Source organism: Coptis chinensis, chromosome 2, assembly GCF_015680905.1.
Source record: "Coptis chinensis isolate HL-2020 chromosome 2, ASM1568090v1, whole genome shotgun sequence".
Classification (NCBI taxonomy): Eukaryota; Viridiplantae; Streptophyta; class Magnoliopsida; order Ranunculales; family Ranunculaceae; genus Coptis; species Coptis chinensis.
Window position 1 is genome coordinate 98,551,457 of NC_141457.1, and position 14,806 is coordinate 98,566,262.

The following is a 14,806-nucleotide window of genomic DNA, read 5'->3' on the forward strand; positions in this document are numbered from 1 at the left end:
AGTACTGAACCTCTAGACTTAATACACACAAATATATGTGATCTTAAGTACGTGCAAACTAAAGGTGGTAAAAAGTATTTCATTACTTTTATTGATGATAGCACTAGATATAGTTATGTTTACTTGTTGAGAAGTAAAGATGAGGCAATTGAAGTGTTCAACACTATAAAAATGAAGTTGAAAATCAACTAAGCAAAAATAGTAAGGCTATAAGGAGTGATAGAAGAGGTGAATATGAATCACCTTTTGAAGGTTTCTATTCTGAACATGGAATCATTCATCAAACTACGGCTCCTTATTCACCTCAATCAAACGGTATTGTGGAACGCAAAAATCGAACTCTAAAAGAGATGATGAATGCTATGTTGTTAAGTTCTGGTTTACCCCAGAATTTGTAAGGGGAAGCTTTGCTTTCTGCCAATTACATTCTCAACAAGATTCCTAACAAGAAGACACTTAAAACACCATACGTAATTGTGGAAAGGTCATCAAACTTCATACAAATTCTTAAAAGTGTGGGGGTGTATTGCTAAAGTGGAAGTCCCTAAACCTAAGAAGGTGAAAATAAGACCCCAAGACTATTGATTGTGTATTCATTGGATATGCAAACAATAGTAGTGCATATCATTTTCTGGTTCATAAATAAGAGATTCAAGATATATACATGTTAATATGATTATTGAGTCAAGGAATATCATTCTTTGAAAATACGTTTCCGTATAACATGCGTATAGAGCTAAGTTCAACAAAGAGAACTTTAGACGCTACAACTAGTAACCATCCTACACAAAGCGAAATTGAGGAGGAACCTAGACGTAGCAAAAGGTCAAGGACGTCACGTCTTTTGGACCTGATTTTCCAACATACTTGTTGGAAAATAATCCTCAAACGTTCAAGGAGGCAATGTCATCTCCAAAAGCTACTTATTGGAAAGAAGCAATAAATAGCGAGATTGAATCCATAATGCAAAATCATACATGGGAATTGGTGGATTTACCACCAGGTTCTAAGATTTTAGGATATAAGTGGATATTCACAGAGAAATTTAAGACTGATGGATCAATCGACAAGTATAAAGATAGACTTCTGGTCAAAGGCTTTATACAAAAAGAATGATTGGATTATTTTGACACTTACTCTCTAGTTACAAGAATAACTTCCATAAGAATGCTAATAGCAATAACATCAATACATGGATTTGAGATACATCAAATGGATGTAAAGGCAGCATTCTTAAATGGTGAGTTAGATGAAGAAATATACATGGAACAACCCGAAGGGTTTATTGCTCCTGAACAAGAAAGGAAAGTTTGCAAGCTTGTTAAATCCTTATATGGATTAAAGCAAGCACCTAAGCAATAACATGAGAAATTTGACAATGCAATGTTGTCAAACGGTTTCAAAATAAATGAGTGTGACAAGTGTGTCTATGTCAAAATCACTTAAAACGGATGTGTCATTGTTTGTCTCTATGTAAACAATATGCTAATTTTGGGTAGTAATATGGATGTCATAAATCTACCAAACAAATGTTGTTTAGTAAGTTTGACATGAAAGATTTAGGTGTCGCTGATGTTATCCTAGGAATTAATATCTCTAGGATAGATGATAGACTTGTTCTATCACAATCTCATTACATTGAGACGATTCTTGAAAAGTTCAAGAAATATAACATCACACCAAAAAGGTCATCAGTTGACGTAAATCTTCATTTAGCCAAAAATACTGGAGATAGCATATCTCAACTAGAATACTCTCGTATACTTGGCAGTTTAATGTATGTCATGAACTGTACAAAACCTGACATAACATACTCTGTGAGCAAGCTAAGTCGATATACGAGTAATCTTGGCAGAGATCATTGGACTGCCATACTGAGAGTTTTGGGATACTTAAAGTATACTCAGAATTTTGGTCTGCACTATACAAGATATCCAACCATTTCAGAAGGGTACTGCGATGCTAATTGGATATCTAACACTAAATACTCAAAGTCCACAAGTGGATATGTCTTTACACTTGAAGGTGTAGCTGTTTCTTGGAAATCCTCAAAACAAACGTGCATAGCGAGGTCCACTATGGAATCAGAATTCATAGCATTGGACAAGACTGGAGAAGAAGCATAGTGGCTTCAAAATTTCTTAGAGGATATTTCAAACTGGGCTAAACCTGTGCTTAGCAGTGTGTATACACTGTGACAGCCAATCTGCTATTGGTAGAGCACAGAGTATAGTATGTATAACGGGAAGTCTCAATACATACGTCGTAGACATAACACCGTTAGACAATTGCTCTCAAATTGAGTTATCTCAATCGACTATGTAAGGTCAAAAGATAGCATTGCGGATCCGCTTACAAAAGGTTTAACAAGAGAGCAAGTGGAAATATTATCAAGGGAAATGGGCTTAAAGCCTTTAAGATAATCAATCAAGAGTCTTTATAATGGAAAAACCAACCTAGTTGATTGGAGATCCCAAGATATAGGTTCAAAGGGCTAACTGAATTATGTCTGTGACTCAGTAAACACTCGAGAGTAATACTATACTATAACTCATTCCTATATACAACAGTGCATATCTTCCGCGAGACCCATTCCTATATACGTCTTTTGAGTAATGCTTCAACAAATTTTCAATTTTGAATTGATTAATTCAAGGAGATACATTGTGGTGTTTTGCTCTAGGAGAGATGCATAAATATCAAGATAAAGAGTAAGTACAATTAAGTTGTATATTCCTAACACATAGTTCATTTGGCCGGCCATCAAGACACAAGTGGTTTTCCTTGTCGTTGCCTACGTTCATTACAAAGCTTCTTAGCAAATCGAGAGAGTTCTTCCTCATTGGACCCTTCCCCCTCACACTCTTCTTGCTTTCCTGTCTCCAAATTCACCCTTGAAACTGGTTTCTTCAATAGATCATTTCCAATCCGAACCAAGTTTCGCAAATTTTCTTTTGTTGTAACATCAACTGATGAGGCATCCCCCGTCAATGTGTCGTCCTGTTTTAGTTTCCCAAAATTGTAACGAGCCAATAAATAATATAATGTAATGTAATTGTGAATCATATGCATATATAAATGAATCTTTTATATAGAGAAACAAACCTGAATCCGGAGATAGTTTTTGTCACCATCCAGAGACTGGAAGATAATGGACGTAACAATGTCCACAATATCAGAGCTAGCATGGGTGAAACTATCAATCAAAGGGTTTGAACCACTATAGTACAACCATTGAATCACACCCCACTTGGCTGCTGCCGTTGCAGTGAATTTCTCTTCCAGCTTAGGTGTTCCTGTACCTAAAGAAATTACCAAGAACTTGCTACAATCCATTGGCTTGATTGGGTAAAATTCTGGGTTCTTCAGTTTAATTTCCTTTGAGATATGGGTCATGGCCAAGTGTGTCTGCATACATAATGTACATGACACTATAGTAAGTCACTAAGTGTCTAAGTTACGAAAACAGAATACATAGGAATAGCTAGTTGCTTACAAGCTACAAGTCCACCAATTTGGTAATTAATACTACCTTGGAGTCGGTTGTGATAGACATTTTGGTGATTTTTAAATTTTTTTTCAAGTCTTGTGATGAGGTTGTACTATATTGAAAATATAGCTTTAGACCATTCTTCATATATGAAACCAATGTTGAGAAAGGTTCAAGCGATGGCCGGAAATATGTTCAGTGATATGTTGACGACTTACAGGATTATTTGCAGCAACACCTCCATCAATTAGGTCAAATCGCCGAGATTTTCCATCAGAGTTGTTTTTTGTTTCGAAGTAATGAGCTGGGAGATAAGTGGGAGCAGCCGAAGTGCTGATGCAGACGTCCGATAGCAAAGGGTTTCTCAACACGTCCACTCTAGCCTGCATGTGAACAATTGAAAATTCAAATGCAGTACTCATATATACATACATACATTAAGTAACCAGTACGATCAGTTCAAAGAATGTCGATACCTTAAATATATATATATACAAGACTTGGACATACCTCATGGGTAGTGAACATATGAGGCTGAAGAAGCTTGATATCAAATGCAGGAATGAGAACGTTTGTTAGGGTCTGGTTGAGCCTTGTTTCACCAAGAATCTCTTGCACTTTTGAGCGCAAATACTTTCCATTATATTTAGGTCCAGCAATTGCTCCAAACACCCTTGTTATCGTGCCGAAAATCCAGGCATTGCTGTATTTTTTACCATAGAAATATTAAATCGTGTAAAATTTCAGAATCATAATTATACCCAGCCTTCAATGGGAAGTTGGGAACAGGGGGAATTAAATAAGGAGATTATTATGCACTTATATGAACTCAACTCCACCTTATAGTGACTCCAATAAAGTCCACCACTAAATATTGGACTTACAATATAAATTGGGGGATGATTTTGTGTAGAGATGTTCTTTTTCCTAACAGAAAATACCCGACAAAAAAAATCGGCACAATTGAATCAATTTAGCCTTGTCAAATAAAAGTTGTTTCGAAATTGAAAAAAATTGGACAGTTGGATAAATCCATAACATCCTAAACAATTTTTGAAGAGGTTATACATCTTCAAATGTGATAATTTTTTGTGAGGATGATCTTTATTGCGTAGGGAACATCTCCACCAAAAATCGTCTTTTGCTTTAGGATTGGAGTATTTTTGGAGTCACTTTAAGTGGAGTTCATATGACCATACTACAAAATATCGCGATAAATCTCGAGATTTTAGCAAAAGATACATAAATATTGCGATAAGTTTAGAGATATATACAACTACAAATATCGGTAATATTTCAACGATATTTATGATATTTTCAATATTTTAGGATATATTGTGATATTTGGGGATATTTTGTTTAGATAACAATTTTATTTAATATTTATCATTATATTTCAAATAAATATAAATGATATATCGTGATATATCAAGAAATATATATAATATTTTTCGATATTTTAGATATATCCACGATAGGGGTGGGCAATGGGCCGGGTCGGGCTAGCCCGGCCCTAAACATTTAAAGCCTTTCAGTTATTAGGGCCGGGTTGGGCCGGGTCATAAGTCTAAATTTCAAGCCCTGACCCTACCCTAAGCCCTCTTTAACAGTTTAGGGCCGGGCCTATATATTTTCTTCTTTTTTCAAAATGGAGTTTAAAACTCATTTATATTACAAAAAAAATTCAAAGATTTGCAACCTCAAAGTCCCACCACTTTGAAATTTGAATAACAACCAATCTAGTAATAATTCTTGATAAGTCCAACAATTTAAAATGCATATATACAATCTAATAAACTGAAGTACATAGAGACTCATATTTATATTTCAAAATTACAGTTAAAATGCACAAGACATATTTTGGAATGAGCTTTCACTAACATAAATCCGTTATTTCTTGTACTCAAATCTCACCAAAATTACATTTAACATTGAAGAACACAAAGACAAATAAGAGTATGGAATGAGTTTTTACTAACGTCAACCTATTTTTCATTAGGCTAGTGCCCAGTGCTCATTATTGTTCTTGGCGACTAGGTTAAACGGGGAGTTGTGAGGTGTACGTGAGTTGTGAGATATAAACAATTAGGTTTATAAGTTTTTATGATATAAGACAAGTTATTAGAAGTACCCATACGGTAAGTGATAAATTACAAAGGAGAGTGTTATTTTAATTGAAAATATGTAACAAGGAGTTGGATAGTTTTAGTTGTGTATTTTATAGTGAAATTATAATTAGGGATTGGTTAGGGATTGGTTAGGGCTTAGTTAAGGTCGGGCCTATGTTTCAGAACCTTAGCCTTGACCCTGCCTTAGAAGGCATTAGGGCCGGGTCGGTCCTGCCCTAAACTCTGTGAAGGCTTTAGTTGTAAGGGCTTTATAGGGCTTAGGGTCGGGTCGGTCAGGATTAGGGTCGTTAGGGCCAAATTCCCACCCCTAATCCACGATATTTGCATATCAAACAATGTAAAATGTCTTCAAAGAGATGGATATATCCATAATACATATCAAAAAAATTAAATATCAATAAACACTCATATTCTGATATTTTATAATGCATATAACCATTCCTACTAAATAATTATTAAAACACGTATAATAATTTAGAAAATCAATTTCACTAACAATTAGTACTCTAATTTTCAATGTATGGTCTACAATCTACATCTTAAGGACTAAATAGGACAGATATGATATTAAAATGTTTTCAGGACAACGTGCAGCTACAAGAATAGCCATATATAAATAGAAATATAGAAACTGCCACTCTCATGTGAGCTATGTAATTGATTACCCTAAAAAAAAGTAAGCTATGTTATAGACTCACTATTTATGGTCGGGGAGCAGTTTTTACACCCCACAAAAATTGGGTTGGCACCCATTTGGTTAAAGAGTATGTAGTGGAATAATATAGTTATTCCACGAATGTCCTCTTTTAATATAGATCCACACCCACCCCCGACCAGGCACACCTCTTCACTAAATGCACCTGAATTTTGTCTCGAAATTCAAGTTTCAACATGAATATAGTAGAGAGAATCCCTCGTTAAGATGTTTGTGTGTAAAGTGCAAACTAATAGTGCTCACGCATTTTGGGGGAAGATCTTTGGGGTATGCTCCAAGTAGAAGTCCACAATATCCTTGGCTGCGTAAAGTGGGCGATTATCCTTATTAGGAGCTGTAAGCATTGCAGTCACTAGTCCTCCTGTACTCGTTCCAGCAATTAGATCGAAATAATCTGCAATTCTAGCATCCTCTCCATCATGTTCCTATACATACCATCATCGATTTAAAAGTTTAAAATACACAAACACACACAACTTAAAAAGTACTAGAGTAGTTGTATATCAGTATATGTAGACGTATAGTACTGAATTAGTTGTATAAATATTAAATACAGAGACTATTACGCTGAGTGAATTCTGTATAATAATTCAAGCACCTGAAGTTTAGATTCGATGAAAGCAAGGATAGTTCCAGGAATGATGCCTCTTACACCACCGCCGTCGATGCTCAACACAGTAAGCATCTTGCATGATTTACGTGGACTAGGAGTTATTACACTTTCATTAGCAACAACGTTGTCCATACCAGTACTTGCCATTGTAGTAATGCCAGTAGTAGACAAATATACTTGGAGAAAACAAAGAAGCCAGATAAATTATGTCGATCTTACTGACTTCTGTGATTGAATATAGGCAAGAGAATCAAGTATTTATAAGCAGAACTGCATAAGTCTTGTAGAACTCCTTGCAATTTTCGAGGGAAATAATCATATGGCGTTAACACGAAATCAATTTCAAAATCATTTAGGGTACAGTGGGTCCAATTTGACCACAATTTTATAAATCATGATAACTAGTACGTGCTTCAATTCAAAGTTTCAAACACTAGACGTTTTAGAGTTATAAATCTATAACCCTAAGTCCAATCCTTTTGTGCATTATTCCACCAAACCACAATAGTATAGTGGATAGTGATAGCGGGTTAGCGTTTTCAAAACTAATAGTTTTTTTGACAAATGCCAGTATCAATGGCGTATAGGAAGGAATTTTGTTTTTTTTGGACTCTCCACTCTTCCGCCGCCATTCTCAAAGGCGTGTGGGAAAAAAGATTTAAAAAAAAATTCTACCCGCCACACAGTGTAGCGTGTGGTTTAATGTTTTGATGCACCATTAGATTAGAATTTCCGTGATATTTGGTGTTTTGCCTCACTATTGAACTTAGCCTAATGTCACAAAAAACATGTTTGCTATCTTTAACAGCCGTGTGAAAAAAATATGCGGAAAGGATTGTGATACCTGCCAATCCACAGTATTACAAATTTTAATTCTTTATAAAACCCTTCTTTTTTACTAAGCTTAAAACCCAACCAAAAGTCCAAAACACGGCATGGTATGTTTAATATTTGTATTATTTATACATCAACGTTAAAAAAGGAAATGCAGTTACCAAAAACATACATCCCCGTTAAAGTGAGGCAACTTTTGATAATCCTAGGAAGGTTTGTAAAGGAGTGTTTTGGTTTTCCTTTAGATGCAATGAAGAGAGGAGAATGGGTTGAGGTTTTTTTGGAAAGACCGAGTTCGCTGATGAGCGAGCTGCCTACATATCTTCTCTTGGTTTTTTCAGGAGAGAGAAGAATCAGGTCTCACGTAGTTCAAGTAGGTGGTATTTATAGTCCTAAGGGAGTGTTGATCTCTAAGACACGTGTACCCTCTTATACATGTGTAGGGTGGAGATTGTGAATATGTGTTGGGCTGGTTTTAGTATGAGTCATGGGCTGATTGGAAGTTGGTGCGGTAGTCCCTATTTCCCGGTGGTGGGAAGTACGAGTAAGATTTTTGTAATGATTACATCTGGTGGTGTTTTTATCTGAGGCATTCTGTCTCCAGTAATTTATTCGTCTTGAGATATTCTTGAACGAGCTTAAGCGTACCACCTATATGAAGGGAGCTGCTCACAGATCGGTCTTGGAGGTCGATGTCCTGAGTTCGCTTATGCTTCGCGCGTGTGCAATATTCCTTAATGAGGATATTACTCCCCTACAAAATTTAATTACAAGATATGCTGGGTGTGTGTACATCACGGCATCACGCAATATTAATCGATAAAAAAACTAACTTAACCCAAAAAAAAACGTTTTTCCCCAGACCACTGATTGTTGTTTAACAATTTAATCTTAAGCACATGAACCCCCAGGTAGTGACTCTCCATCTAGGACAGATCAGGTTGGGGGTGGGGAAAAGTAACTCTCATAACCAACTTTTTTTTTTAATCACCACTCACAATGATCGGAAAGATGAAAAGTCAAGTATATCCTTAACGCGAAATTAAAAACGGCTCAAATATATGAAAAGTCAAATATACTCGTGACACAAAATAATAAACGGTCCAGCCCAACCGAAACGACCCGGTACACAATCATTGTTCATACCTCAACATAATATGTAGTTAGTAAGAAGTATGAACAATCATTGTTCATATATCAACATGAGCTATGAGCAATCATTGTTCGTACGATTGTTCATACCTATTTGGGAGGGGTGGGTATCATGCCTCAACATGAGTATGAACAATCATTGTTCATACCGCCTCAGCATAATGTATGGTCAGTAGGAACACCTATTAGGTATGAACGTCATTGTTCATACATTAACATGAGCAATGAGCAATCATTGTTAGTATGAACAATAGATACAAAGAACGATTATTCATACTTATTTGGGAGGGGTAGGTATCATACCTCAACATGAGTATGAACAATTACTGTTCATACCGCACCAACACAATGTATGATCAGTAGGAAAACCTATTGGGTATGAACAATAATATGAGTCATGAACAATCATTGTTCATAAGTTTATACCTCAACATAATATATGATCAATAAAAACACAAATTGGAGAATGAACAATCATTGTTCGTACATATTTGGGATATGACCAATCATTATTTATACCTCAACATGAGCTATGAACAATCATTGTTCATACATCAACACAGTGTATGGAGTATATTTATATATTTAGGTATAAACAATTATTTTTCATACCAAAACGACAGAAAGAGTAAAATCAGAAAATATTTATTTCAATCTGGGCTATTTGTTTTTACGGGTTATTTTCACCTGAAAATTGTTCTTGAGAGAGATTAAAATAAAATGTTGATTCTGACTATGAATTGAAGCCCTAAAAAAACCCGAAAACTGTTTCAATGTATAATGCTTTGAAAAAAAACCCCGCAAATGGAACCAATTTCTTGCATGAACCCCTCAAACACACTTGTTTCGAGTTCTCTTACATCAAATTATCTGATTTTGACATAACATTTTCGAATCCGTAATAGTTTTCTTACTTGGGAGGCTGGAACGGCCAATGCAAAGAAAATTGTGCATTACTAATTAAGTGGCAAATCGATCAATCAACATCTATCGAAAAAAATAAATAAATAATAAAAAATAAAATAAAAATAAAAATTCATCGATCAATCATTGAGATGGGATGGGACATATGATCCATTCAGATAGTTTCATAGGTCATATATATGAAGCGTGAAGGCTGAGCAACCACTTGTATTTGCATACTTCAATGACTTAATATTGTAATATAGTAGGTTACCAAAGAGAAAAACGGTACCCGTAATCAAGGCCCAAAATATCGCCGATATATCTCATTTTCTAAGTACACGAGATGGAAATATTCGATATATCTCCACCGAATATTGAATTTTCCGTTATCAGAAAAAAAAAAAAAAAAAATATATATATATATATATATATATATATATATATATATATATATATATATATATATATATATATATAAAAGACAAGATTCAATATTCTATAAAGTAAATAGGATTTTTAGTTTATCCTACGATCGTCCCAAAAAGTCCTATTTATCTTTAAATAATATTGAATCTTGTCTTTATATATATATATATATAACAATTTCCAATATATCGATATATATGATATAAATTGTTGACTTTGACCGATTTTCATTAATATATCAACGATATTTCAGATATAATCGACTATATTTCCGATATCAATATACAAAACAAAATTTTGACTAGTCAACAAAAAATAGATATTTTCAATATTTATGATATATATGATATATTTCGTTTTTTTAGTACACGATATATTGTCCGAATTCTATATTTTGGTCCTTGCCCATAATTCATTTAAACAACAATATCATAAATCATAATGGAAACTTAATTTCTCAAAATTCGCTTCACCCATAATTTTGATGGTAAACTTTGATAAAACACCTTAAGACTATATATATATATAGTAAATTAAGTAAAGGCTACCTTGTCAGCTTAAAATAACATCCTGTCTTGACAGCTTATCTTAACAGACTAAATATCCAAGTCTTTCGTCTATCTTAAAATATTCCACTAATGCAACCAATAAGAAATTGTCATATATAACCATTTGGTACCACTGAACGGATAAGAAGACTGACCGCCTGACCGCCTCTGTGCATAAACACGCAACAGAACTATGCTACTTGCAACAGATTTTTAATAACTAAACTAAACGCACGTTTATGGCAAAAATGTTTGACAGCTCCGTCAAAACGTTGTGTGAATTTGGCCAATTTTTCAAATTAAATTACGTTCGTTCCTAAACATAGACAATCTAACGGCGCTTTCAATCTTGTAATCTTAATCATTTCCCCAGCTTTTTAGATTCTAAACATCTAAATTATAGTATAAAATATCAGGATATGGGAATTTATCGATATTTAATTTCTAGATATGTATCGTAGATATATTTCTATTTTTAGAGATATTTGATATTGTTTCACATGCAAATATCGTAGATATATCTAAAATTTCTAAAATATTGTAGATATTGTAGATATTTTTAATATATCATGATACATCATTTATATTTATTTGAAATATAATAGTAAATATTAAATAAAATTGTTATATACACAAAATATCACAAAATATCTCTAAATATCACAAATATCAACCTCATCGAAATATCATCGATATTTAGTAGTCTTATATATTCTGAACATATCATGATATTTATATATTTTTTTGAAATCTAGATAAATATCCTCAAATATCGGATATATCGGGATATTTTGTAGTATAATCTAAACCATCTTTGAGTTCGTCCTTACATTACCTGACAATAGTCCTGACAATAGTCGATAGTAACCAACAAACAATGTGACTGGACAAGTGGAATACATTCAGTTATGAGTTCAGATGTTCAATATCTTCCAATTTGTATTATGCTCTAAATACTTACTGGTGGGTGGTGACGGCAAATTATGCAAATTAATACTTGATGCCTAGCACAGTTATTATGTGAACCTGTCATCTCAGATAGCCAACATCTGTTTAAACGGGTTTTTTACTAGAAGAGTCAACAGGGATGAAATCTGGTAATACATGGTACCGAGAAAAGAAAACAAAAAACATCATGGTACGTACTCCTAGCATTTTACAAAATATTATGATATATCGTGAAATATCTCAATAAATATTGAAATTTCAACAAAAGATATATAAATATCGCAATAAATTTTAAGATATATACAACTTTAAATATCAGTGATATTTCAACAATATTTATTATATTTTTGATATTTTATGATATATTGTGATATTTAGTGATATTGTGTTTAGATAACAATTTTATTTAATATTTACTATTATATTTCAAATAAATATAAATAAGATATCGTGATATATAAAAAAAATAGCAAGAAATATTTATAATATCTATGATATTTATCAATATTTTAAATATATCCACGATATTTGCATATCAAACAATGTAAAATATCCCCAAAGAGAAAATATATCCATGATATATATCAAGAAATTGAATATCGATAAACACTCATATCCTGATATTTTGTAGTATGCTCCTTAATTAGTATCATATCCTGATATTTTATAGTATGCTCCTTAATTAGTACCAATTGTGTGAAGCAACAAATAAAATGACCATAGTCAGAAATAAAGCTGATGGAGGAGCTTTTGACCTCTCCAACACATAAATTTGCTTAACTAACTATTTATCTTCCTCTTGTTAAGAGTCCGAATTTGTTCACCAGCATATCAGCATATTTGGCGGGTGAAATCCACCAGCGCTAGTAGAAGTCCATGTTTATTACTAAAACTCGTTTTATTTTTTTTATTTTTTATTTTTTTTAGAGAAACTAATTAAAAATATATATGCAAAAAACTAATAAAGGAAATAACGATTTCCTCTACGATTTTCTCTCCAAAATATTGGAGCACTCTCTCTCCCACTTCCCATCAACTTATGTTCTCTCCCTCCATCCCTCTCTCTTCTCTACGAGTATTTATTTATTTATTATTATTATTTTTTTTAAAGGATGGAACCAATATTTGGAATGACATTCAATAGTGTTAAACATGCTCATAATTTATGCAATGTTATTTGTTCTTGTTCTAGCATTGATATCAATTCATCTTATTTCAATAGCTAATATGTCTAATAACTTGAGTACAATTATAATGGTGGAGATTTATCCTGAAGTATAATGCCTGCTGAAAACAGAGTAATATCCTCTGTTTTTGTACTCTGTACTAAATTAGGCATGTAACTTGTAGTGGCCAAATGGGGACATTTTTCTCGGCTTCTTTAGAAATAAGAAAGAATTTGTTCTAGTAGGTTGAGATAAAAACAGTAACTGAAAGAATAGTAATTTGGATACAAGAAAGAATTTGTTCTAGTCAGTTGAGATAAAAATAGTAACTGAAAGAATAGTAAGACAAGAAACAAAAATCCATGTGTAAGGCTCAAGATTTTGTTTGTGGTTGAAAGGAAAAATCATAGTAGTTTCCTATCTTCTTGCTTGACCCCCTTGTTGAAAATTATTAAAACTAGTGGAGAAGAAGAGGAACGAGTGAGAGAGAAGAAGTGGGAGAGAGAGTATGGAGGGTTTGGGGAGAAAGAAGAAGTGGGAGAGAGAGAGTATGGAGGGTTTGGAGAAAAAAAAATATTAAAACGTGGAGAAAAAGAGGAAAGAGTTGGGAGAAAAGAAGTGGAAGAGAGAGTACGAAGGGTTTGGGGAGAAAATCTTGGACGAAATATTTATTTCTTAGAATATTTTCTGTTAATTAAAAAAAAATTAAATGAAGAGTTTTATTAAATGATTTCACTACACGTGGGCTCATTTTAGCGCTGGTAAATATCACCAACAAATATGTTGGTGAACAAATTCGGACTCTCTTGTTAACTCTTCACCCTTTTAAATAGGTGTGAAGTACAACTGAAATTCTGAAAATAAGGAAACACTTATCACCTACGACTAATATGGACTCTATTCAAATAACCAACCACTCTCCAACAGAAAGACCACTTCCTATTCTAACAGAACATCTACTCACCCACTACTAAGAATTACTACTCACATGTAACACATCAGCTGGTGAATAAAAGCAATTGCTGGTAGCCTGGAAACAGGCACATATGAAAGGACAAAAGGAACAACTAGCTGATTCTCATGGAAATGATCTATGACAAAAAAGATAAATATGTCATAACTCCACGCTTGCCACTTATTTTTTGCAATGCAGAATAACATAAGAACCACAGCACAGATGTGTGACTAAACTCCCTTCACCCACTTTCATGCTAGGAGCCGTCTACCAACTCTAGTAATATAATCTTAAGGTATCACAGCACGACTGACTCATTGAGCTTTCCATCGGCAATGAATGCCAATTCAAAGACACGATTTTCTGTAAGGGTCCGAAAGTTATATATTGATCTCTCTTTCCTTATATTTTACCTAGCAGAAGGGAGAAACAGAGACTCCGGCATAGCTTCCACTGTACACCAAATGATCCCAAATGAAAGAGAACATAACATCATAAATGATTAACTAAGATACAGAGTGCTGTGTTGTCAAAGGTAGGCCAAGGTGGCCCCTTTTCCATTAAGTAGTTGGAAGGTGCGGTCAAAGAAGTAGTAGAGGACTACCAAGGCGCCAACTTGGGAAATCTAGCACCTCTCACATACCTGAAGATGTGGTTCACAAGGAAACAAACCCAAAAATGAAGATATAGTTGATTATGAAATATTACGCTGTACAGTTTCATGAATCCATAAGTATACAAGTGTTGGAGTTCAACTTGAGGTACTTGCATGAGAATGATGAGATCCTACGAAGGATGGAGGAAATGGTGAGGGGTTACTTTCCAAGGGCTCACAAGCAAGTGATCTACCTACGCTTACAGTTTTATAAAGCAAACTTGGAGAAACAAAGACTCCTGCATAACTTACGTCCACCATATTTTGGC

At 33.9% G+C, this 14,806-nt stretch overlaps 1 protein-coding gene across 1 annotated transcript; it reads right to left on the reverse strand.

Moving 5' to 3' along the window:
• Positions 1-2,616: 2,616 nt before the first annotated feature.
• Positions 2,617-7,184, reverse strand: LOC147519471 (patatin-like protein 2). The gene is made up of 6 exons (XM_086591057.1): positions 6,933-7,184; positions 6,578-6,759; positions 4,001-4,193; positions 3,709-3,873; positions 3,106-3,408; positions 2,617-3,000 (listed from the first exon to the last, which is right to left on the reverse strand). Exons 1-6 carry the CDS (start codon positions 7,092-7,094, stop codon positions 2,764-2,766), a joined length of 1,242 nt encoding a protein of 413 aa, XP_086447183.1. The 5' UTR covers positions 7,095-7,184; the 3' UTR covers positions 2,617-2,763.
• Positions 7,185-14,806: the final 7,622 nt, after the last annotated feature.

What these genes read in the sequence shown, in the direction of transcription:
- LOC147519471 (XM_086591057.1), bottom strand. Translation starts at nt 7,094, where the DNA reads ATGGCAAGTACTGGTATGGACAACGTTGTTGCTAATGAAAGTGTAATA. An exon ending in TCATCGAATCTAAACTTCAG is followed by an intron (nt 6,760 to 6,932) that starts GTGCTTGAATTA and finishes TGGTATGTATAG; the next exon opens with GAACATGATGGAGAGGATGC. An exon ending in AAAACTATCTCCGGATTCAG is followed by an intron (nt 3,001 to 3,105) that starts GTTTGTTTCTCT and finishes AAACTAAAACAG; the next exon opens with GACGACACATTGACGGGGGA.